This window comes from Podarcis melisellensis (assembly GCF_964234715.1).
Source record: "Podarcis melisellensis genome assembly, chromosome: 1".
Classification (NCBI taxonomy): Eukaryota; Metazoa; Chordata; class Lepidosauria; order Squamata; family Lacertidae; genus Podarcis; species Podarcis melisellensis.
The window spans coordinates 130,951,717-130,978,513 of record NC_138528.1 but is presented as its reverse complement, the minus strand read 5'-3'; the positions used below and the strand labels follow the sequence as shown (position 1 = coordinate 130,978,513).

General features: G+C 43.2%; 1 protein-coding gene across 1 annotated transcript; it reads right to left on the bottom strand.

Moving 5' to 3' along the window:
• SH3BP4 (SH3 domain binding protein 4) lies at positions 1–26,797 on the bottom strand. Its single transcript, XM_081913588.1, has 5 exons — positions 26,696–26,797; positions 16,493–16,764; positions 8,602–10,955; positions 4,788–4,976; positions 1–3,304 (listed from the first exon to the last, which is right to left on the bottom strand). Exons 2-5 carry the CDS (start codon positions 16,608–16,610, stop codon positions 3,080–3,082), a joined length of 2,886 nt encoding a protein of 961 aa, XP_081769714.1. The 5' UTR covers positions 16,611–16,764; positions 26,696–26,797; the 3' UTR covers positions 1–3,079.

Below are 26,797 nucleotides of genomic sequence, written 5' to 3'. Positions count from 1 at the left end.
CAGTGTTCAAATATCTGATTTAATTGTAGTTTTGACAAGTTTTTTTTATTTAAAAAAATGTACAACAAACTACTTGTACAGTGTATTAATGTAAAATCCAAAGCAAGCTTACAATGTAAGGACATACTTTGAGTGAAAGGCATTTGGCTGAACATACAAACCACTCCAACTATGTGCTAGGACCTGACTTTTTTTTAGTCAAAACAGAAAATCAGTCATGCAGCAATTGCATCAAACTAATCTAGAAAAGCTGCTGTTGTGATTTGATAGTGTAGGTGTTGGTGGTGTGTAGTAATCATCCAGGGGAGCTTTTAGACTTAAATCCAAACATGGAAAAGTGTGTAAGACCTGAGGTAGTTTGATAAAAATGGCAGAAAAAGGCAAACCAGACCATTTCCCTGCCTCCCCCCCCCAAAAAAATCTCATGGAATATTTCATCCAATTTATGGAAACGAAATCTCCCCCAATAGCCAGCTTTAAACTCCCACTGTTAAAACGGATTAAAATCTCATTGCTGTGGCTCGATTCTGCTCTTACAAGACACAGAAGAACAAATTAACTCTGTGACTGAATCTGTAGAGTCCACAATCACTGTAACCAAGTTTCACAGGTGAAACGCGTCTGGCACAGAGGCAGGTGCAGAATAAGGCTACCTTGAACACATTATCATTAGCTCAGTGATTGCGCGCATACAGTGAGAACATTTATACACAGGAGGGGGCCTGTATTCTCACATCCCCATCCATCTGTGGGGAGCCTAGACTATCATGTGCAATATATTCCCCTCAGGTTTCCGTGTATCTAGAGAGAGACTAACCATTCCACGGACTTGTTTTATTTCTGAAAAATATCACAATGAAAGAGAAGCCCCACCCCCCCAGCCCAATTAAAAATATTTTACTCTTAATGCTCTGGCTTGCCATCTTGCATCATATTTTTGTATGGGCTACAATACAAGGGGGTCTGTTTTTCCTTCCCTACACTCAAACATGCTACTCAGGATCATGTGCAGATTCTGGTTTTGTCAAGAGAGAAAAACAGGCATGCTTTGGAAAAATGGCTTCCATGAGCACAGGATAATACCACTAGCCTAACCAACTTCAAACATGTGATGTGAACACTTGCATAGGAATCTGCTTCAATCTCTTGCAACAAAACCCCAAGTTTAAGGTGCTTTTCATTAGACAGAGTAGGGAAGTACGTAGGGAGGCCATTTAAAAGGAGCCGGCTAAGAAAGCAAATAAATGACAAAACACTTTCCTCACTAATTAAACATGTACGCAAACAATAGGAACACCTTTCCAACAAGCTTGGATCAATGCTTTCTTCAAATTCTGGAACTGTTGATAGGAAAGTTGTGTTGTATAACCCAAGTTGCTTAAAAGGTCAGCTTGTTCCAAAGAACAAAGCTGTGACATGTTTCTAAAATGGGAAAACAGGTTTAAAACATTACTAATAGTGATCACGTTCCCTTTAATATTCAACATTTGAACAGTGCCTTGGGAAATTTAGTAAATGTGTTATGAAAATCTCTTGTGCAAAAAACCAATTCACACACTAGAAAAAATGAAAACACTTCCCACATGAAGTATTTTGGAATCAAGAGGTAGACTTAAAGGGCTTCACAAAACCTTCATTTGAAAGTTGTACAACTAGACTTCTTTCTATAGCTTTATATGGTACATGACATCACAGAGGTGGTGTCATTTCAGCTCTTGAATGCTCATACAGCACATAAGGTGAATCCGAGTGACCTAAGGGCTAATAAATGAACAGAATACCCTTGGGAACACAATGAGAGAGTGCTGTCAAGTCAAGCATTTCTGAGTGACCAACTAGGCACCTGATCAGAGGTAGGTCTAGCTCTTACTTAAGGTGGAATATGTGTCTAGGCTGAAAATACTTCGGACTGCATGCAGGGCCTCACATGGTAAGTATGCTCTTCACAACTTGTGGTCCTCCAGATGTTTGAGGCTATACCGCCATCGTCCCTACGCGCACTAACGCTGATGGAGCTCAAGAACCATTGGAGGTTGCAGACGGCTGCTCTATGTGTTATGGGGAGGGGGAACGGACTATAGGCGGACTATATCCTCCCTTTGAGGAGCCAGTTTTCTGTATCCAGAGAATGTGTGGAATAGAGACACATTCAGTCATGTGAGCTTCAATTGGTGCAGCCTCAACACAGGGCAATGATCCTTGAAAGAACTAATCCTAAAACTTCAGCTTAATCAATGGCACACTTAAGAACCACTATTGAATACTTGTTTCTGCATTTATAATAATACAATGTAAACTTCTGGTGACAGTCACCTGCCAGCAGAGATGGTCAAGACACTACCGTTAGAGGATGAACCTGTGAAATGCTATTTGACCATAAGTGGTACCCATTACAATTTTCTAAAATGTGAAAGGGGATGGATCAGTCCTATAATCTGAAATTGTTTCTAGTTATTTCTAATCATGGATCTGAAGCAGCTTGGGCACTAGCACATAGTCCTAAATTTTAACAAAATCACTTCAGTGGGGGTGGGGGGGGGGGAAGTGTGCTTTTTCTTCCTTACAAAAAGGTGTACATAAAAGTGAACCATGGAGAGTCGTTATAAGACCGAGAGGATCACTGGATGGGGGGGGGGGCGTGTTAGCACACTAATGTATAAACTGTTTTCAGAGCGGCACATTAGAAATTGCAAATGCTTGCAAGATGCCTGACTGTGCTTCACTTTAATGCATATCAATGACTCATTGAGGAATGATAGTTTTAAAGGGGGCAAAAATGTGTTCCATGTTACACAGAAATGGTAGCTCTCCAAAGTAATTTCAACTTTCAAGGCTGATATCTGCAAATGCCTAAAAAAGTTCCATTTTAAATGTTACAAATTAAGAAAAGCTGTCAACCACAGAGCATAGAAAACATGAGTCTTGAGTGTCTTCTGCACCAGGGAGAAGCAACAGTAAGAAGTTTGCAGTCTGAGCACAGAAACTATTGCTCAAAACTTTGGCTTTGCAGAAGTGTCTTCCCACTGTGTTTTAGTTAAAAACATACAAATAAGAAGCATCGAGAAGTTAGGGCTCCCCTTCATATAGCATAGTCATCATGGTCTTGTGGGCTGAAGGCAGATGCCCTCAAAATCTCCAGGGAGTTGACTAAAATTAGTGTTCCAGTGAGATGCTTCCAGCGTTTTGTGATGGGATTTTTCATCTTGTCAAGGCCAATGTGCAGCTCTTGTGTCACATCGCGATAACTGTCTCCCATCTGATTGCTCCATGTGAGCATAAAGTCATACGCTGGTTTCCACATTGCCTGCCAAAGACATGAAACCAGCATTAACACAGTATACAAGACCCCTCTGCTGTTAGGATTTATGTCAGCTAAACCAAACCATCTCTGCAGTCTCTTGCAGACCCAAGAGCAAGGGCTGTCTCATAACACTTTTTGACTGGACCAGGCATGGGATAAAAATCCTGAAATATCTACCTAAGATATTCATCCATGTGAATCAACACATACAGGCTGAAATGGCACAGCCTTGACACCAGCTGCGACTTCAATGAGAACTAGACCAAAAGAAAGGCAGGAATTTCAATCCTAGAATAAACCGTATCAGAACAAATTTATGAGAAATACTGCAGCAGGCTAGGCTACATTTCTTTTTATTAAAGGGTTTCCCGCAAAACCAAATGCTAGAGGACAGAATAAGGAAAAGGTCTCAGACACAGCACACTAAGTCCAGAAACACTGCTGTCAAATTACCGTATTTTTCGCCCTATAGGACGCACCGGCTCATAGGACGCACCTAGATTTGGGGGGGGGGGAATAAAGGGAAAAAAATTATTCCCCCGCCCCCAGCCCCCAGAACGGGTCGGAGAGCGATGGCGAAGGTGCGCGCACGTTCGCCATTGCTCTCGGAGCTTGCGAGGCTGCGGGCGGGGGAAGCCAGAGCTTCCCCCACCCCAGCCCCCAGAACAGTTCGGAGAGCAAAGGTGGGCGCACGTTCGCCATCGCTCTCGGAGCTTGCGAGGCTGCAGGTGGGGGAAGCCGGAGCTTCCCCCGACCTCAGCCCCCAGTGTTTGCTTTGGCATCGCTCTGGGAGCTTGCCAGGCTGGGGGGATAGCTTCCTGAAGCCTGGAGAGCAAGAGGGGTTGGGGCGCACTGACCCCTCTCACTCTCCAGGCTTCAGCAAGCCTGCATTCACCACATAGGACGCACACACATTTCCCCTTCGTTTTTGGAGGGGAAAAAGTGCATCCTATAGGGCAAAAAATACGGTAGATGCTTCGTGTGCTGCAAATTTGGGTCTAACTCAGATTTGCAGCTGACAAATGGCTCGGTATTCTTGTAAGTACTGAGGGGTTTTCAATAACTCTTTCAACATTACAAATAGCGGCAATAGTTAGCTGGATGGAAAGAAACACCCAGTGCTGTCTGTGCCAGGTTTCCCTGTTCTGTTCCTGTGAACATGGAAAACAGATTAAATCTGAGGGTGGCCAACATTCAGATTGCAAGTACTAGGAAGGGCGAGCCATTTCACTTTGATACCTTTTTGCGATAAATACAACACCTGCAAGACCATGGAAGAGGAATAACACTCAAGGCGGAATGCATTTCTTCCTGTGCGGCCACTTTTTTCACCACAGCAAACATGCAACAAAAAATGCCGTGCTCTTTTGTCATCATTCAAGATCAAAAAGGGAGCTGTACATAATAGCAAACTGTTTTTCCAACCTATAGTGCTGAGTGAACCATCCAGCAAAACCCAGAATGCATTACATGAAAGCTTTCTTACCTCACTATCGACAGCTCCGTTCTTGTCTCGATGGGGGGCTTCATAAGCATCCATCTGTTGCTTGGAGACCTTGGCCAGTTTCTCAGCAAGCTCTCTCCAGCGTTGGGCCACTTCCACAGCCGTAGTCAGAAGCACAAAATCCTGAATTAGCCTCACAACCAAACCCTGGCAGTCCATTTTCAGCAAGGCCTGAAGGAATGCAGGACAAGTCAAGTTAGCCATGGACACCCACCCTCAATGGAGCATCAGGCCATTTCTGTAGGAGATCAGAAGATAGAGCAAAACCACTACTATTTTATATTTATATTCCTCTCTCTGTCTGGTTATAAAGATACTCCAAACAGGGGTACGTTCAGGTAATGATTAGTTCTTAAGCCAAGCAAGATAGAAGTTTGTAACTGATTTGTCCAAGATGTTCAAAGGTCTGGAAACCAAGTCTTATGAGGAACAGTTGAGGGAGTTGAGTGTGTTTAGCCTGGAAAACAGGAGACTGAGAGAAGATAGAATCATAGAACTGTGGACTTGGAAAGCCCCAAGCATCGCAATGCAAGAATCTCAACTAAACATACATGACAGGTGGTATCCAACCTCTGCTTAAAAACCTCCAATGAATAAGAGTCCATCACCACTTGAGGGAGTCTGTTCCACTGTCAAACAGATATGATAGCCATCTTCAAATGGCTGTCACATGGAAGACAGAGCAAACTTGTTTTCTTCTGCTCCAGGTGGTAGAACCTGAACCAATGGCTTCAAGTTACACGAAAGGAGATTCCAACTGAACCACTGATGGTAAGAGCTGATGTGGAACAGACTCTCCTTCACTGGAGGTTTTCAGGCAGAGGTTGGATGGTCATCTGTCATGGATGGTTTAACTGAGATTCCTGCATTCCAAGGGTTGGACTAGATGACCCTCGGAGTCCCTTTCAACTCTACAATTCTGATATTCTATTCTAGGACCTTGCTATTCCATTAAATTAAATGTAAATATCCTATTTTAATTACGTGTGTGCAAAGGCACTGCAAAACTAGCTTATGTGTTAGGACATGCAGCATAGACAGGAGAATCCCTGTGGTCTGGCCTTCAATAATGTGCATTAATTACATTATAGCCCACATGCTCTTAAAAGTGATTACTACACTCCTGCTGGGATTAGCAAATTTGACAACAGGAGTTTTAATTCCTCCTAATTGTACTATTTCAATTTCTGGGGGGAAAGAGGCTGTGGATCTCGTCTGTGTGCTCTAAAGCAGTGTTTCCCAACCTTGTGCCTCCAGCTGTTTTTGAACTACAACTCCCATCATCCCTGACTAGCAAGACCAGTGGCAAGGGATGATGGGAATTGTAGTCCAAAAACAGCTGGAGGCACAAGGTTGGGAAACACTGCTCTAAAGTGACCACTTGCCTGGCACTTGGCTATTACTTCACAGTAGTAACAATGCTCTTCCTTAGCATTTACTGAAGTAAATGCAGCATACCAAAGAAGAATACTTTAAATTCAAAAGTCACACTGTAAAAGAAGTGCCGGAAGAATGTAATTCAAATGTACCGTATTTTTCGCTCCATAAGGCACACCTGACCATAAGGCGCACCTACTTTTTTTGGGGGGGGGGGAATTCAAGAAAAAAAAAAATGCGGCTCTTGGGGGCTTTTGCAGGAGGTGGGGGAAGTGAGAGAGCCTCTCTCTGTCCCTTCCCCCTCCTCCCGCAAAAGCCAGGGATAGCCGCGCGAAGCCTCTGCAGGGCAGCGGGATGAAGGCTCCCCGCTGCCCTGCGGAGGCTTCGCAGACTACTCCAAAGCTGCTCAGGGCTTTCCCCCACCGCCAGCCCCAAAGAGCAGGTTGGTTGAGCTTGTTGGGGCTGGCGGGGGAAGCCCAGGTCCCCCCCCCCAGCCCCAGGGACCACACATTTGCTCCATAAGACACACAGACATTTCCCCTTAGATTTTAAGAGGAAAAAAGTGTGTCTTATGGAGCGAAAAATACGGTATGTACTCTTCAATATTTAGATAATGCCTCAAAAGTTGGCAAACTTTCATTTCCAAATAGCTGATTGGATATTAAGTAGCTTATAGGTAGTGGATTGATAGCAAGTTTCTGCACCAAGGAACTTGTTATTGTTGTTGTTGTTGTTTGTATGTATGGACATATTAGGCATGGTAGGACCATTGCAAGGGCCCTCAATTCTTAAACAAAGTGGATTCTCTCCCCGCTAAGTATTTTCCCCCAAGCCATTAAAAGCTGAGTGATAGTCAGGGCACCACACACTTATGTCTCAGAATGAAATGATGGGAGCTGGAAGTTAATCTTATTAAGGCAGACCTGCTGCTTCCTACATGTTCCCCCAAACTCCAAAACCAGGCCTATAGGACATGGGCAACCGACTAATCTTCTGACTTTCTAGAGCATTTCCTCCCCCATGAACTCCAACAGTTGTTTTCCCAGCAGGCAGAAGTAGTATCTTCCAGTTTACAACCCCTATTTGTACACTTCTTAACATCCTGACAAATCAAGGAGAATATCCAGGTAATCTGATAATTCATTTGTGTTGGTGGTGCTACACAACCATCATGCCTTTGCAAACTTTTGTACTACTCCCGCTGGCAAAGCAGAGCTGGCTCCCTCCTGTCCTTTGCTCACACTCCTTACTGAATGCCCACTTCCTTCCTTCCTCATCATTCTGTATCACAGCAGCTTAACCTAAGGATTCCCCTTCAGGCAACCATCACTTTATAGCATCTTCTAAAAGAGCTTTCATCATTAAGGTAGAATTCTTGTAAGAATTAAACCAATCAACATGTATTGTATATATGACATGTGTTGTGCATCATGGTTTTAGACACTGGGTCTTCAATTCAGTTTCCTTTAAACATTCTTTTTTTAAAAGGGGGCAGCTTGATTGCAGCTTTAAATGGGGGTAACTACTGTATAACACTTTCCTGAGCACACAGAGTTTTCTATACTCTTGAGGAAGAAGTAAAGTAATTATATAGCTGGTTCCACAAGATGGATTTCTGGAAGGTCATTTTTACTTAATGAAGAAAGTAGCACTTTTATTAAGAAGGCCCAAATCCCGAGAGACCTGGCTTTCAATTTGTCAGTTGCAGTGCACTTCCTTTCCCACTGAAGCAAAGTTTTAATGAGCAATTTCGGAGGGAGATACAACCCAAAGATGAAATTTATCTGCGGTTACATAATCCTAAAAATGCACCTCTGAGCTGGGAAAGGGATCCAGTCAAAGATTTTTCTGTGATTGTCTCTTGATTTAATCACCTGAGATACGTTTATAAAAATGGCAAGGAAATGCACATTGTACAATGTCATGTATTTGCACTTCAGTCATTGAAAACAGAATGGATAGCAGCCCAAGCCTAATCATGATTACTCCTAAGTAAGCCCCCTTTATCTTAGTGGTAGCTACTTCCAAGTTTAGGTCTGCAGCCTAACACAATCAAGGCTGTACTCCTAAACTTATTTACCTGGAAGTAAGTTCTGTTGGATTCATCCTAACTTACTTCTAAGTAGACATTGTTTGGATTGTGCTATCAATAGGTGCAATGTTAGTAATGTACAAGGGGATGCTCAGCCATTACCTCAGGCCCCCTGGTTTCTTGAGAAGCACCTGGGTGGTACTTAAATATATGGCAACAGTGAAGAAGAGCTGGTTTTGGTGCTCAGTTGTGCTAGAAACAAGCAGCAGCTTTCACAGCCTTAGTTATTTTTCCCACAGCCTGCTCAGGGGAGCTCTTAACACAACAGAATGCTGGAAACCAGGTGACCATTCCTGACTTAATACTTCCAATAACCAGAATACTTACTGACATCAGTTCCTTCTGGAAAGATTTCCTATCCTTACTGTCGGAATTATTACAGTCTTCTTTCAGTTTCTCCAGCACAGAAGCCACACATTCTGGCTCACTGTCCAGCTCTGCCCGACAGAAGAAAACAAGTGGCAAGTTGCTGTATCCCAGAGCATCTGCAAACGCACGCCAGCTGCTAATGTTTTCCATGAGCAAAGTCCTTACTGAAGCATAGATATAGGTGAGAAACTTACAAGGCCGCAGGATTTGCTCCAGCAACATACTCGTGGTGAGCTCGGGCCCAGAGAAATAATTCGGCTTGGCTTTCCCAACAACTAAAACATTTTTGGTATGGACAAGGCCAATTTTACCCTGATAATAACCAATGTACCATTCCTTTGTCCAAAGCTGACCTTTCAACTTGATTTTCTCCTCACTTAGCAAGGCTATGGCATCCCCTTTCTTATATTCCAAGAGATAATGGTTTTTGTTTTGCCGCACTACAGTTTTCAGTAGTTTCCCATATTTTAAGCTTGCCACTATCCGATCCTGGAAGACAGGGTATTTGCTGGTGGTTGCAAGAGGAGACAGGATTATTTTCCCCACTTCATTTTTTTTCAGGAACCTTCGCTGCCCAGTTGACCTGATAGCACTTTTGGGAGGAGGCTGTGGTGTTTGGACACAGAACTGAGTCAATATGGCATCCTTAGCATCCTTGACTTGTATTCTCAGGGTGAAGTCATACAGTTCGTTGGGATCGTGTGACATGATGGGGAATATGAGGCGGCTGACTTTGCCCAGTTTCATCTGGAAGCCCCTCACGATTTTTGCCTGCTCGCTGGCTCTTACCTCATAGTTAGTCATGTTTGAAAACATGCACAGCTTTAGGTCTTGCGGCCTCGCTAAGGTGAACTGGTGCTTCCCCCACAACTGCAGCGCCACTGCCGATGTACAATGTGCATGACGTGTGACTTCATTCACCAACAGAGTCTTGGGGGCACAATCATGTCCAAAGATGGCCACCACAGTTTTAAAAGAAGGGTGTATGTGCTTTGGCCCATAGACTCCAACTGTGATTTTTTTACTAATGTAATCCCAGACAGTGTAAGGATATGGAATGTTCTGTCCCTGGGCCACAATGGCTATGTACATGCAAGGCTCCAGGTTTTCCAGCTGAACCTGGATGGTGTCTCCATAGCAACAGCCAAGTCGCACCGGTGTGTATGGACCGTCCTTCATGTCGCTGCGCAGGCACTGCACTCCCACCAAACTCTTGCTCACTGGGTCATTCTTCACCTCCGCTGAAATTTTCATCTCCAGCAGGATGGGAGTTCTGGTTTCCATGTTGCTCAGCTTAATCTCTAGTACAGGGCTGATGGTGCTGCATTTGTCACTGTTGAGCTCAAGAGGAGGATCCAAAAGAGCCTTCATGGAGATTTGTTGTGTGTCGCCAGCACCCACATGCCCTTCAGGAAGACGCATGTTAATATTTGTATCTGGAAGCTGAACTGCTCCCCCAGAACTATCCAGCTTGCAAACGATGTTGGTCTCCACAGGCTGCGTCTGACCCCAACCAGGGTTCTGACCCAGCAGATCCAGGTCGTGGCAAGACCTTGCTAATTTTCGATGGTTCAGCCATGCAGCTCTGAAGTCTTCTCTGCTCTGGAATTCCTCCGGGGTAGGAGATTTCAACCCTGTGAAGAAGCCCGAGGATTCCGGGTTTTCTGACTTTGCCTGGAGTACGGAGAGCTCTGATAAACTGTAGGAGCGCTTGCTTCTGAAAAAAGGATTGTCCCGCCTGCTTGGCTGCTCAAACTCAAATCCATTCATTGATGGACCCTCATCAAGATGGTTACCTAGGCTGCTGTCAGTTGCAGAGCTTGACCCTGTAAAGGTGGGCACCCCTGTGTCAAAGAGCAACAAATCCACAGTGGTTTGGTGGGAGCAATCCTTGCTCCTATCAGGCATTATCTGCAAATTCCCATTCAGAAAAGGGTTAGTCTGCATGTTATTCATAAAAGGGTTGTTTTTGGCTAAGCTCAGGTTTAAATCTGTCCAGTCTCCAAGCAGGTCCAGCTCTTTGGCTCCCTCATCGGAGCTTTCCAGCAGATGGTCTATCATTCCACTGTCCGTTAATGAAGAGTTCCGGTAGTTTACAGGCTGAACGTAGGAGGACGGGATGTAGCCCATCTCTGTGGTGTTGTGAGCATACCACCACTCACCTCCTGAGGTATCTAAGACATAAAGGTGGTCACCCTTGGAGAACTTCAAGGTGGTGAAATTGTTGGGGCAGTAGTCTTTAATTGCTACAACTTCCTTTGCATTTCCAAATGACGTAGGATTGTCTATCATCAAGGCACTAGGAGAAGGCACTGCAAATCAAAAAGCAGAACGTAGTGAGCAACTGCAGGTGATAACAACCATCTACCAACATTGCATAATTATACCGTAGCTCTTTTGCTTGTACTCTGAATCGGGATATTTGCATGCATAAACACACACATGCATGTGTGCGCGCGCACACACATTATTTTTCAAGAGATTAATGGATTCTGCATTATTAGAGACTAAGGCTGCAATCTGATACCAAGTTTACCTAGGAGTAAGCCTTGTTGAACTCAATAGGGCTCATTTCTGAGTAGACATGAATAGATGTGCATACATTGCACTGTAAATCTCTATTGGGGAAAGGGTGTGATATGGGTGAGTTAACTACTTGCAGATTTGGAGATTAATGTGTGGGCAAATTCATCACTAGATCCATAAGGAGACGCTGTGCTAAATGTGGGCTGTGGCCCACAACAATGGAAAAAGAAGTTGATTGAGAATGACATTGGCCATGAACTGATTCAGCTTTGTTATACAAGGCTTTAACTAGTATTTGTTGTACAAGCATTTGCAAGCATCTGGTTACTCCTGTATCAGATAGTTATTTTTTTAAAACAACTGCCTCATTAACTTACAAATCCAATTCCAGGCTAGAAAGAGCCAAATCTAAACAAACAGCTGCATAGGTAAAGGTCTGTCAGAAACCTGAGGGACCCATCCACTTTCACATTCTTCCATATTCTCCAGTACTGAAATGCAGGTTGCTCCAGGTTGGAAAGAGTTAACAGAGTCTTAATGGTAGTGCAAATTTTATCCAAGTCATGGAAGATAATTTGTCCATGCAGGAAGGCTTACACATTCAGTAGTGAGATGGCCTGATCTCAAAGGCTCACAGTAATAAATTCAAAGGAAAAACAAAATATGAGATTCCACGTTGCTGAATCTTAAGTGGAATTAAATCTTATAGCAAAGAGGCAAAGTGTTATATCATTGCCGAAGAAGGCCCAGAACACCACGTACAATGGGAGGAAGCTGCTGCATGATAAGAATGTTAATGCTTCAAGGTAACTTAGACAAGGGGGAAAGCCACACTTAAGGAATGCTTTGCATCCATTATTCTTAAGGAAGATAACTGCTGAGCAGGGCAAACCCAAGCAGAGCTGATGTAAATGAGTAGGGAGAAATGAAGATACTAATCTGCGGCTGAGAAGCTTAGAGGTCTTAATGCACACAAATCTGGGTTACTAGATAATCACCGTCTGAGCATATTAAAGGAGACAGCGCATTAATCTTAGGGCCTTAAGGAACCCTAAAGTCACCCAGTCCAAATGTCCACATTTGTTTATATATTAAATCTCTATCCCAACTTTCCACCAGATAACATTCAAGGTGGCCAACCACAACAATACAGACACAGTGCAATAAATCAGCAAGGAAACACTCTCATATGTGGCTGAATGTAGGGTGTCAGACTAACCTGATCTCGTTTTTTGACAGAATTACAACCCTGGTAGATGAAGGGAACGCAGTGGATGTAGCCTACCTTGATTTCAGCAAGGCATTTGACAAGGTGCCCCATGATATTCTTGTAAAGAAGCTGGTAAAATGCGGTCTTGACTATGCTACCACTCAGTGGATTTGTAACTGGCTGACTGACCGAACCCAAAGGGTGCTCATCAATGGTTCCTCTTCATCCTGGAGAAGAGTGACTAGTGGGGTGCCACAGGGTTCTGTCTTGGGCCCGGTCTTATTCAACATCTTTATCAACGACTTTGATGATGGACTCAAGGGCATCCTGATCAAATCTGCAGATGACACCAAACTGGGAGGGGTGGCTAACACCCCAGAGGACAGGATCACACTTCAAAACGACCTTGACAGATTAGAGAACTGGGCCAAAACAAACAAGATGAATTTTAACAGGGAGAAATGTAAAGTATTGCACTTGGGCAAAAAAAAATGAGAGGCACAAATACAAGATGGGTGACACCTGGCTTGAGAGCAGTACATGTGAAAAGGATCTAGGAGTCTTGGTTGACCACAAACTTGACATGAGCCAACAGTGTGACGTGGCAGCTAAAAAAAGCCAATGCAATTCTGGGCTGCATCAATAGCAGTATAACATCTAGATCAAGGGAAGCAATAGTGCCACTGTATTCTGCTCTGGTCAGACCTCACCTGGAGTACTGTGTCCAGTTCTGGGCACCGCAGTTCAAGAAGGACACTGACAAACTGGAACATGTCCAGAAGAGGGCAACCAAAATGGTCAAAGGCCTGGAAACGATGCCTTATGAGGAACGGCTAAGGGAGCTGGGCATGTTTAGCCTGGAGAAGAGGAGGTTAAGGGGTGATATGATAGCCATGTTCAAATATATAAAAGGATGTCACATAAAGGAGGGAGAAAGGTTGTTTTCTGCTGCTCCAGAGAAGCGGACACGGAGCAATGGATCCAAACTACAAGAAAGAAGATTCCACCTAAACATTAGGAAGAACTTCCTGACAGTAAGAGCTGTTCGACAGTGGAATTTGCTGCTGCCAAGGAGTGTGGTGGAGTCTCCTCCTTTGGAGGTCTTTAAGCAGAGGCTTGACAACCATATGTCAGGAGTGCTCTGATGGTGTTTCCTGCTTGGCAGGGGGTTGGACTCGATGGCCCTTGTGGTCTCTTACAACTCTATGATTCTATGATTCTAGGGTCCAGTTTCAAAGAAAACCAGAACTTAAGGCCAGTTCACACATCACATCCTATACAGAAGGCTCCTCATGGTAGAAACTGGAATTAAAAGTATTGCTGGCTTAAAGAGCATTGTGTGTGATGACCCTGCACATATGTCAATCCTTGTATGCCCATGCAGTGTGCTTACTTTGGGAAGCCAGAGCCAATATAGCATCCTAATGCCCATTTATGCACATGTGTAGGATCACACACTCCCTCTGCTCCAGGCATGGAAGGATAAATGTTCAACATCTATTATGAACACCTTAATGCCCTTGCTGGAACTGAACATACAGTGGTACCTCGGGTTACATACGCCTCAGGTTACATACGCTTCAGGTTACAGACTCCGCTAACCCAGAAATAGTGCTTCAGGATAAGAACAGAAACCGTGCTCTGGCGGCGTGGCAGCAGCAGGAGGCCCCATTAGCTAAAGAACAGTTTCAGGTTAAGAACAGACCTCCGGAACGAATTAAGTACTTAACCCGAGGTACCACTGTACTTCATATAAACACCAACTTCATTTGGATACCCACTCAGACATTGGGAGGGCATATATTGGGGGGGCACTGTTTTTTCTGTTCGTTACTATGTTATGCATTATGTACTTTTATATTGTAAACTGCCTGGCGGTCCTCAGGTGAAGGGTGGTATAGAAGGTAACAACAACAACAACAACAACAAAGCTTGCAGGGCACCAGTAAAAATCAAAACCAGTTAAGAGGCCTGCACTCTGTTTAAATAAAAATGCCCATTTGTTGTCAGCAGAACATTATCAGAGAAGGAGCTAGCCAGGCTTCTCTGGGTAAGGGGTTCCAGAGTTTGGAGCAGCCACTGAGAAGACCCTCTTTCGCATTCCTACCAAATGTGCTTCAGGCGTTGGTAGATGAAAAGGAAATGCCTCTTTCTAAGGCAAAGATCTTAGGATATTACTACTTCCTGTAGGTTAATAATCACTGACAGTATAGACAAAACAGCTGTTTACCACCCCATCTCCATCAGTAAAACCTGGCTGGTGAAAAGGGTGAACAACTACACTGATTGCCAGTATTTTCTCAGGCATAATGCAAAAGATTGTGTTCATAAATCTCTAATGGTTTGTGACCTGGATGAGTGAAGGATCACCTTTCCCATATTATGAGACCAGGCTGTCTTCTCCAGCCACCCTGCCCCTGAAGTCAGGCAGATAGCAGATAGCCAAAGAGTTTTACTGCAGTCCTGAAACTGGTCTCTCAAAGAGATGCCCGTCTGCTTCTTGTTCAGGTCCTTTTTGTACAGCAGGATATTCAGTCCTGCCCCGTACTCTAAAATGGCGCAGCCTCAGCGAGAATTAGGTCTTGGTGACTGCACATACGCGAAGCAGCAGGTTTTGCAGATGGAGCCTTATCACTAATGGGGCAAATGCAGGAGGGGCTAAAAAAGTGTACTTTGTGTTGGAGACATTTAAAGCACAAGGCAGGAAACAGACGGGTGCGCTTCATGCTGAGTGAAGGAGGATGCCAGGATCTCTTCTCCTGGTAATGTGAAGTTATTCATCCTCTTTCCACTCTTGTGGATAGAGGGGAAGACAAAGCGAACACAGTAGCAGAGCCCACCCTTGCCCACCCCAGGGACAGGTGGCTAAGGAAAGCCGCTTCACTAAACCAGTTTTCCATCTCTGGATCAAGGTTAGTTTCAGTAACCATTAAGTCAATCTCAATCTTGTATCCACTGACTGAATTCCAAAGCAGAATCATGCAGCAAATATAGCTGCTGAAACAATACACAATACTTTCATCGTAATCTGCCCAGAATAGCATTTCCTATGAGGAATTAAAAAATTCAGCTAAATGTGCTGATGCTCCTGAAATTTCTCCTTCAAGCAATGCCACACTTAGTTATTCTAAACGTAAGGTATTAACTCTCGGAAAACTTTTTAGAAGAGCATTTATGCAGAAATCTTTTCATTCCAAAACAATATTTTGAAGTATTATGTAAGTAGTATGATCAAAAATTAGGATCATGTGACACTTTAAGGCACAATTCAGACAATGCATCAAATCACAGTTAAGGAAGCGTAACTATGGTTTGGTGTGGTGTGTGATTGACAAACTATTGCTTCCAATAGTCTGGCAAATCAGAGTCAGAAACCATGAGTTAGCTTATGCTAAATGGCTTGTAGTGACCAGAAACAGGGCTTTTTCACTTATCCCACCCACCATGCTTTGCCTGCTGCACATCTGGAAGACAAAGCTACAAGAGCAAAAAGCATGAGCAAGGGCAGGGGTCACCAACCCCGCTGAAGATTTCCACTGCTGCTCCTTGGGAAGGGTCCCAAACTCTTAAACTTTTGTTTTTTAAAAAAGAAAAAAGAAGTGTCTGGTCCTTCCAGAAAGTTATGGGGCAAAATGCACAGAAAGCTACTAAGCAATTTCTATGAAATGAGAGTTAATGTGGTGTGGCTGCCTTGCATGTTTTTCCAGGTACTGTGGAATGCTCCTTGTTGCCGTTACACAGCAACAGCATCGGTGGGTGTGCATGCGCAAAATCAACACTGTCTGATCTCCCACAATCAGGACCAGCAGGATGTAGCTGACTTCTCATGGTTAGGAGAAGGTCGTCAGGGCTGGCTGTCTTTCTGATTTGGTGTTATGTCATGCTCCCCATGGTAGCCGTTTTGTATTATACCATGCTCCCTGCCCCATAGCTGCTAGTTTGTGGCTGGTGCTGCCAGTGCTCTCTCACAATTTGAAATATGCCCACTAGTCTGAAAAGACTGGTGACTACTGAGCTAGTTTGGTGACTTTACTGTGATGGTGCATACAGACTCCCTTCTCTTGTAGGCCTTTAGTTTTGGTGCTCCAACTTAGATACAAAAAACCCGCTCACCTTTGACGGAACTGAAGCTGGTTTCAGAAAATTCTTCACTCAGGTCAATCAGTGTCCCCTCAGATCTGCACCGTGGGAGCCCGCTGGCATTGGCAGAACGAATCCTCTGGGCCGCCATCTTGAGATTTGTGCCCTTCCCTGAGAATCTAGTGGGCCATCTTCTCTACAAGAGTTGTGCCATTTTTCTTCAGAAGCTTTGAGCTACCAGTGCGTTTAGGGTGCTGTTTGTTTTTTGGGGGGTGTTGTGTTTTTTTTTACAACTTGAGACAAATCTGAAAAGAAAAAGAGTGGAAGAGTTACAACATGGTTTCTCTTAAGCATTTCCAACTTTGACATGAGAGCCTGTTGTAGAAAACTTCTCCAATTTCACTCTCAAGTTTATAGTCCGAAAAACACATCTGAGTGTATTATTTTACTACAACAAATAATCAAAGAAATGGTGGGGAAAACTCAAATAATCTACTTTTGGCTATTCATGTAGCCATCAGGCAAAAGCGCGGGGGGGGGGGGTGGCTATAGGATCCTGTTTCCCCACTGCAAAGTACCTTATTGCTTACTTTAAAATATGTTGAAGGAGGGGTAAGTTTCTTTACTACACCTGCTCAAGTCACTCTAGTACAGAAGGTTTTCTGTCCCATATATATCCAGTACGATCAGAGGCAGACTTCGGTTTTGACCAGTATACCTTTCAAAAGCAACATAATGGTTCCTATTCAATCTGTTTTCCTTTGGCCAGGGTAGAACAACCAATAAACCTGTAGCCCTCCAGAACTTGCTGGGCTTCCACACCTCTCATCCTTGACCACTGATCCTGCTGGCTGGTGCTCAACATGGCCAGGACTGCACTGAACTACCGTCTAAGCAGAGTACGTTTGGGCTACAAGAATCTAAGTTATGTTGACACAGAGATCTCCTTCTTAGAGAGGACCTTCTCTGCACTCTACCTAGTTCAAAATAAGCAGCCCATCAATGGGATATATTTCTTTTGGGTGTTCCGCAAGATTCTCATAAATACACATACTTTTCACACTACTGAATCAGTCTTTCCAGCAATTTGATTTAGACAACTGCTCAGATTTAGCATAGATAAAATCCAAAAGAGAAATGCAATTCATCAGGTGAAAACACAAGGAAATATAGATGGTCACATTTTCCAGCAACTTATCCAGGATGTGAACAGTTAACCAGCTATGTAGCCAAGTGGACAGCCACTCCCAAAGTAGTTATTCTACCAGTGCTTCTCAGCCAGAGTGCTTGACTGCTCTCCATAAATGTTTCCCACATTTAGTATCCTAGTACCAACAGGAGCATAAAATGTAGCGACAATTACTTTTATGCCTAGTAACTGCTGTGATGATGCCCCTGGTCAAAACCTTTAACCACTACCAGCAATCTTAACAAAAGTTATTCCACTTAAGTCCTTGTTTATGAATAGGAACATTCAACTCCTGTTTCAGTTAAGTAACAATGACATTAAAGGTAAAGGGACCCCTGACCATTAGGTCCAGTCGTAGACGACTCTGAGGTTGCAGCGCTCATCTCGCCTTATTGGCCGAGGGAGCTGGTGTACAATTTCCGGGTCATGTGGCCAGCATGACTAAGCCGCTTCTGGCGAAACAGAGCAGCGCACGGAAACGCCGTTTACCTTCCCGCCCGAGCGGTACCTATTTATCTACTTGCACTCTGACATGCTTTCGAACTGCTAGGTTGGCAGGAGCAGGGACCGAGCAACGGGAGCTCACCCCGTCACGGGGATTTGAACCGCAGACCTTCTGATCAGCAAGCCCTAGGCTCTGTGGTTTAGACCACAGCACCACCCGCGTCCCTCAACAATGACATTACATGCGTATTAATGACTAAAGGTAACGAGTTGGATCCAAAGAATTGCAAGCAGAAGCGAAGAAGCACTGGTCAGTGCCTTTAAAGGCATGCTGGCACCGTTAAACTATTGCTATTGGGCAGGGAAATTCCACAGCAGTCGTCCTCCTGCCTTTGCATGCAGAAGCTTCTGCGTAAACTGGGGCACATCTCTGGGTTCAGGTTGGAGCTCCTTACACTATCATGTGAGTGAAGATGCCTCCCACATGCACAGGGTCTCCCTCAGTTCCAAAACCAGGGCTTTGTTTTATTAATAGTTTGCTGATGTTTCCAGTGTATTTTGCAAAGTGCCAGCCAGGGATGGATGATACCTGGTTTTCAACACTGCAATATATCACCAGCTAAACATCGTGATATACCAATATATCACGATGTCTGAAATAAGAATGGGAGAGACAGCTTCCTTTAAATGTTTTTTTTTAAAAAAAAACTTTATTTTTTAATACGTAGGAAAGCATCATCTCCTGAAATGACTAATCAAACAAAAATAAAATTAAAAGGAATCCTCAAAGATACAAAAAAAACAAACAAACCCCAAAACATTTTAAATGGGAACCAGAAGGTCTTGGTTGATCTTATGGAAATACAGCCTTTTAATGATCCTTTGACTAAATAAATCCAAGTCAAAACCCAACCTCAAATAGAGAATTGCTGTACAAGGAAGCTCAACTTTTGACAAACAATTTACTTTTATTGGACGGGACGGTCATTTTCTCTTTGGTCATACAGTCTTATGAGTTCTTAGGATTCCTCAAATGAGCTATTACTCTCTGAGGAGATCCACACACACATTCTCTCTCTCTCTCTCTCTCTCTCTCTCTCTCTCTCTCTCTCTCTTTTTATTTTATTATTTGAAGATACTAACTTTCCCCCAGCCTCTTTCAAACAAGAAACATTAGCACACCCTTTTTTTCCTCCTTTCCCAGAATTGGCCGTGTTTTAGGCTGCAGAGGTCAGGATGTTACTTTTAAAGACAAGTTAAACATGGGAGAACTTTTAAGCTTCAAAATTTATGGCAAAAGCTTTTCTTAATATTTCTAAACCTTAGAGTACAAATCTTGAGTTCAGCTGAAGCTTCTGGAAGCTGCCCATGCCATAACAGACACGATGTCAAACAATATATTGCCTACTTTTTATGCAATATGCACCTTTAAGAACAAATGTGTTGAGGAGTGGGTGTGTCCGCACAGGTGTGTGTCAGGGTGAAAGAAAGCCCAGTTTCACCCCTGCAAAAATACAAAGCTGATAATGAATGAACTGCAGCTAAAATCTCACATTTATTTTTCACATGGCCTAGTCCTCATCTGCAGACTGCAATGAATTGGCCGGCATAGATGCAAACACAGTGCTTGCATGAATATGGGGGAAGGAAGAAATGGAGTTGACGTCAGAAGAAAACAAAAAGGACAGAAAATAATAATTATGTAAAAGCAAGTTACAGCAATGATTAACAAGGCTGCGTTGGTGTTAACACACACATCCTGGCATTGGTAAGCTAATTAACACATGAAGGATAATAAAAAATCTTGTCATTTCAAGTTGCAGGTGCTAGAATTGAGTTTCTGTTCAAAAGGCAATTCAGCAGTTTCATGCCGGAGTCTCCCTTCAAAGCTCCTCTTTTCAGAGTGGCCTGGCAAGCTGAAATGTTTTCCTGCTGGTTTCTGGACATTGCCATTTCAGATGTGAGTTTTCCGCCTGTTTATTTCATCTGAATTGACAAGCTGCGTTCAAAAGAAGCAAACTTGAAACCATGTTTTCAAGTTTTGTAGCAGGATTATTTTAAGCCATTACTCTAATAAAATACATAAATCACTCGTTCTAAAAGACCAAGTAGTACCACATAAAGAGGTTCTGGTTTTGTATTTTCCCCAAATTTCCAGTTTTTTCTATTTAGAAAAAACTTTCCCCACCCAAAATTTCCCAGTTTTCCTGGGTGTTCTCCTCTCAGTACAGGTGTGTATTAAAAAATATATATTAAGATTTGGCAGCCCATCCCACGAGTTTCAGGCTGCAGGACCACGATCTTATGTGCAACAATTTAGATCTTTTAATGCAGCAGAGCCAGTAGCTTTGACTTCCACATTAAATATTCAACGTATTGATAATCATTCAATTTTTATGTTAAAAAATTAAGAGAGATTTATGTCTGCTAAATGTCAGGGACTTCTCCATTCCTTTCAGAGTTACAGTGGTACCTCTGGTTACAGACGCTTCAGGTTACAGACTCCACTAACCCAGAAATAGTACCTCAGGTTAAGAACTTTGCTTCAGGATGAGAACAGAAATCGTGTGGTGGAAGCAGGTGGCCCCATTAGCTAAAGTGGTGCTTCAGGTTAAGAACAGTTTCAGGTTAAGAACGGACCTCTGGAACGAATTAAGTACTTAACCTGAGGTACCACTGTGCTCTGCTTGAGAGACAGACAAGAAGTCCAAGGCAGAGAAAGCACATCAACAATAAGGGCTTCCAAGGAACCTGGTTGTTACCAAAACAGTAGAACAGAATCAAGATTTCAGAGCTAAACAGTAGCGCTAAGCTACAACATATCAACCCGAAGACCATTTCTAAAAGTGAGCAAGGCTTCATTTATAGCATGAGATGGGTTGGGACTTTGATCTGCAAGCAGAGACCCCCCCCAAAACCACATAGTTGCCTAAAAACTGTTTTATGATTCCTCAAGGACAGTTTAAAACTGTCCTTTTGAACTGTTTCCTCTCCCCCCAATCCTGTTCAGCAAATACCTAAGAAGGGAGAGGAAGTAAAAGCCATGTGTGGGGGGGGTGGGTTGGTTGGTTTGGAAAAACATATCCTTGTCTCATTGCACCCTGTAGATCAGTTTTGACAGGTAGGTGGGACAAGACATTTGTCAATCATCTGGTGTCAATGATGTCGGGTGACTGACACCTGTCAAAGTTCATTGCATGGTGCTTACCAAACACCCAAATGGAAGCTGACTCTACACATTTCACCAATTCACTCACATGGCAGAGATGCCTGTTACTGTGGCAGCACCAGAGAAACAAGAGTGTGGCCCTTGGCCCCCCATCTCTTAACTGTGGGTAGCAGGGACCCACAGCCAGCTCTTCGCCTCTGCCCTGGAACAAGAAGGCTAAACAGTTTCGCTGCGAAGAGCAGTCCAAGTCTCATCTACAGAGAAAGCCAAGCCAGAACAAACCGAAACACGGATTACTCCAATTAATGACACAACTGACTATGATGGATATGAAATGAGAATGGATTAGTCTTTGTAAAGAGCTATTTACTAAAGGTAAAGGTAAGGTTCAAATCTGTGTGACGGGGTGAGCTCCTGTTGCTGTGTCCCAGCTTCTGCCAACCTAGCAGTTCAAAAGCATGCCAGTGCAAGTCAATAAATAGGTACTGCTGCAGTGGGAAGGAAAACGGCATTCTTACAGCTCAAATTGCATAGCTAGCTCCCCCCACAGCAGTTGATATATATTGAAACAACACAGAATTTGCACCACTTGTACACATTTTGCTCTTGGCCATGGCCTGATATGAACTAGTACAGGGATCACAGAGCGCAGGGTGAAGAAAAATAGATCAGCATTTTAGTCAGGTACTGTTCTTAATCAGATGCATTAATTAAATTACAGTTATTAAATCTTGCCTGGGATATTATTAAAAGTGCAAATAAGATTCAGACATGTAAGGTGTCAGATTGAAGGCCACTTGGCACCTGCTGAGGTTGTGGCTAGAGGGGAGATCTGAGCCTGAGCCATAGTTAATAATCCATTATACTACAACAGATTAATGGTGAATGTCAATAACTATAATACTCTGAGGTGCAGGGGTTAGAGTTCTCATCTTAAATTGGGTGACTGTCCTCAGAAACAACATTCTGTTGAGAAAGATAGATGGGTTAACACGCATTGCAGGGGTTGGACTAGATCAGTGTTTCCCAACCTTGGGCCTCCAGCTGTTTTTGAACTACAATTCCCATCATCCCTGACCACTGGTCTTGCTAGCTAGGGATGATGGGAGTTGTAGTCCAAAAACAGCTGGAAGCCCAAGGTTGGGAAACACTGGACTAGATGACCCTGAGGTCCTTCCAACTCTACAATTCTATGACTCTATGTATTTTAAGACAGGACAACATAATGCAACAAACTCTCCTGAGCCCATGCATCCCAGACCAATGCCTTTTATTGAGATTACGGTAGTTGCCAGTCATATTAGAATCCTTTCCTGACATTTCAGCAGAACATCAAGCAAACTGATCAGACAACAGCATCAAACAGGTTAGTGTGGTCTGAAGCCTAACAAGTCATATTGATGTGGCATACAAGAAACAGAGAGAGCTGGGTGCAGAAAAATCCAAAAGGCCAACATTTGGAACTTCCACTATTAGGATCAGCCAAAATATCACGAAACAAATAAGTAAGCCTTTGAGTTCTCCACAACTCTTCATCAGGCTGGATGTTAAGCAAAATGAAAAAGGAGGAGATGGGTGAAAACTGGCTTGATGTTGAGGCCACAAAGCCTGCATTTAATTACCATCTTAAGATACAGATAGGTAGCCATGTTGGTCTGCCATAGTCAAAACAAAAAAAATCCTTCCAGTCAACAGGCTCATCACAGCTATCTGCCAATCACCCATTCCCACCACCCTTCTGAGTAATACCCCTCCCCACCTTCTCACTATATAGAAGGGTCTGGAAACTTCTGTTTCAGTGTATCTGAAGAAGTGTGCATGCACACGAAAGCTCATACCAAGAACTAACTTAGTTGGTCTTTAAGGTGCTACTGGAAGGAATTTTTTTTGTTTCATCTTAAGATGGCAGAGACTGCAGACTTACTCTAACAAGTTGCACTCAGGATGCAATAAAATAAAATAAAATAATGATAACTCCCTTGTCCAAACCAAATCTACTAGGGTAGGGAACAGTATATGGGCAGCCTGCTTAAATGAGACATTGTGCATTTTTGGAACAGATATAAATCTCGTAGCATCATATAGACACTTTTTTTAAAAAATCACTGTTTCTGCTAATTGGCTAAAAGAAAAAGTTTATTTAGAAGAACATTTACATCAAATAAATATCAAAAGGAGTCAATCTTTTTAAACAAATGTTGGAGGTAACGAGCTTGAGAAGAAAATATTTACTTTCCGGCACTGCTGACATAAAATGTGTGTCATCACAAGACAAAGATAAGACTCTTGCAAGGAAGCACTCAGAAGCAACCCTTACTCTGAAACAGAACACCACAGAATTAAAAGAAAAAAGAGAAATGGTTCATCATGGTGTCATAAAGTGGCCACTACTCTCGTGTAGAGCTTGCAGTTATCAATTGTCAGATGACAACCTGGTCCTATAAAGAAGAGGAGACTCCTTTTCCCTTCCTGAAATGCACAAGGCCTTCATTCAGTGCAAAAGCAGAGGGTTCTGTTTAGGAAGCAGACTTAGGACTGGCCCATCTACACGAGGTCATCCCTCCAACTGGCCCTGGACCACCAAAGTCTGAGGCAGTGTTTGAGAACTTTCTAACTGCGGGTGACAAGTATTGCACCTGAAACCTTGAACATTTCCATTATTATTTATTAAACTTCTATACATCTGAAGATCACAGGGTGATTTTCAATATAAAAACACAAAATGCATGCCATAATAACAAACAAAAACAATACCTCCACAGTTTTAAAGGCCATAGACCGTTTAATTAGTCGAAGGTCTAGGACTCCATCAATGTAGGAATGCTTTACAGTCCTGCAGGTCTCTCAGGTGCAGTTAATCAGAGCAACAGTAAAGTTTCCCAAGGAAATTTGTGAGTCTTTGGGAAGTTTCCTGACTGAAAGGGTGTTCCAGACAAGCTGAGGCAGCAAGCCAGGTCACAAGACTGGGAACTTTGGATACAGATTTCAATACTTTTAAGCAATGGTTGAAAAGGCCATTACATATTATCTCAAATTCTTGCAGTAACAAATGGTTTTCCTTTAACTAGCAAAACATTAACCATTGCCAGGAAAAAGCTGAGTCAATTCTGACTGCAGCTTGTGCAATGTGAATTGGGTCTCTTTGGTATGATGCAGTATTTCAGAGAAGATGCAGATCCGTGTGTCCTCCACATCCCGGGCTCCTTTAGGAGCAGGAGCAGGATACAAATTGAATAAATGATAGAATGGTGATGATTGTGTTAGTTTTCTTCATGAGGAGTATACTCCAACAAGCAATCTAACTCATTTCCACCCCTTCTGCTTCAATCTAGTCCCTTTACAACTGCATTTCATAGAATCAAAGTTGGAAGGGACCATGAGGGTCATCTAGCTGGACCCCTGCGATGCAGGAATATGAAGGTGGCCTGTATCAGCACCCTGTTCTAACCCTTTAAAACTGCTTTTCCTCTGAAATTTAACCGAGCTGAACTGGTTTGAAATCCTGCTTGTTCAGATCCGTTCCTGGTGGAACAGGCACACATACACAAAAATTCCTACCAAGGAAGACCATAGGATAGATAGCATATTGCTCATTCATCCCAGCGACAAGTAGGAGAATGAGCTACAGTACACCCCACACAGGCTTTAAAGAATTACAGTAAACACATGGGGAGTGCAACAGTAAACAGGACTATGCAACACAGTAAAGGGGTCATCAGTGTCTTGTCATCAATGGTGTTCCTCTGCCTTCACAGCTGCTACTTTGATCATCCCTGCAACATGGCGAGACAAGCTACTGCAGCTACCAAATGTTTTATTGTCACTTTGACTCAAGAGTTAACAGTTCTGTATAACTCCATGCATAGTTAGAATCATAAAATCATAGAGTTGGAAGAGACCACAAGGGCCATCAAGTCCAACCCCCTGCCAAGCAGGAAACACCATTTGCCACACGGAAACTGCTGAAATGATGCTACAGGCGTACTTCAAGTTCTGTGGCAGGATCAGTCAAGTACTCAGGCCTACTAGCAACCAACCACCAATGCCGCTGATGCCGCCACGTTAGAAACTGACTTTTAAGCGCACATTTTATAGAGATTCTGTGCTAATTTGTTCGTTGCCAAATTACTCTGAAGGGTTACACTCACTTTTTACCACAAATTTAGGGAAGGTTCACAAGGCTCCCAGAAATAAGAGACGTTACATCTTTGGCTGGCCCCATTTCACTCTCGGTGAAGAACAAAATTCCAGACCAAGCAGTTTTCTATTGAGTAAAATACTTTTTCTATTCTCCTTTACTGCCCTGGATTTCTTAGTCTGTCATTCATTTCTTCCACAGATAGATGGGAGTCAATGGAGAAGCACTCTCATTGGACCCAGTATCATCTGGGGGCTCTTTCACAAGCTTCTCAACACGGCTTATGCAACTGTACTCTGTTCAACTGTGCAGCTGGCTCCATGCACAAAGTGCCATTGTAAGATTGCTAGGGAGCACTGCTTGGTGAAGAAGAGCCATGGGCAATGCAGAGCTGCAATGCCAATGTCTCAATCGGCAGAAAAAATAGCAGCCAGTCAGATATCAAGCAATGAAGTGGTAAACGCACAAAAACTTGCTCTGCTGAAAAATCTTTAACCTCCCAGAATGTCTTTGCTCAACTACAACCTTTCTTTAACAGGATACAAATCTAGCTGTAACATACTGTACTGGATTTGACACAAGACACATCTAGACAAGATAGCTCATTAGTGATCTGCATTTACCATAGATAGGATCCTGTGGGAAAGATAGCTCTCCTCTTCACTTACAGAACTTCTCAAGCCAGTCAGAATGAGGAGAAGGAGTTAGCTATATCTCAGGGACTGAAAGCCATGCAGGGTGTAAAGCTAGGATCGTAGAAGCTTGTTTTATAGCTTCAGATTCTTCAAGAGAAACCTCTGGCCCAAAGATAGCATAGCTTCATCAAAGCTCTTTTGCCATTCCTGATTCACTGTATTCTGCTAGTTGATACAGGTCAGAGAACGTCAATGAAGAAAAGAAGGGGGTGGGGGATGAGAGTATTGTTTACAACCTAGCAGTTCATGGAATAAATGCTGCATATCCACAATCTGTGCAACCTAATCATACCCGTAGCTCTTGTTTCTGATAGAGCCATTGAAGCAGAGCAACAAAATCCATTTATCAATGTTGAAAGTTTAATTGTTGGTAGTATTTGCTTATGCACTCATCTGGCAGAATCATACAGTCAATAAAAGGCCTGGATCCACCAGGTCCCTTTGTGCAATTACGAGGATGCATGTTTGCATGACCCTAATTATAAAACACACACACAGCATGAAATCTGCCTGGTTTGTGTTGATTTTACCATGCTATTTCCTGCAGAATTAATGTGCGGGCTACATGACAAGCTCTTCCAGTCCTCAAAGATATACCCACCCCCTTTCCCAAGTGACCACAAAATTGGAAGAGAAGGCCAACAACGTAGAGAGGCTGGACCTGGAAATTGCTGCTTTGGCTCCTCCAACTAGTAAATGGGTA

Bases quoted from the DNA above. Each gene is read 5' to 3' on its own strand.
- SH3BP4 (XM_081913588.1), bottom strand. From the start codon at position 16,610: ATGGCGGCCCAGAGGATTCGTTCTGCCAATGCCAGCGGGCTCCCACGG. The intron at 10,956-16,492 runs GTGAGCGGGTTT...TTTGATTTGCAG, and splicing joins CAGCTTCAGTTCCGTCAAAG to TGCCTTCTCCTAGTGCCTTG. The intron at 3,305-4,787 runs GTAAGAAAGCTT...TGTCTTTGGCAG, and splicing joins ACGGAGCTGTCGATAGTGAG to GCAATGTGGAAACCAGCGTA.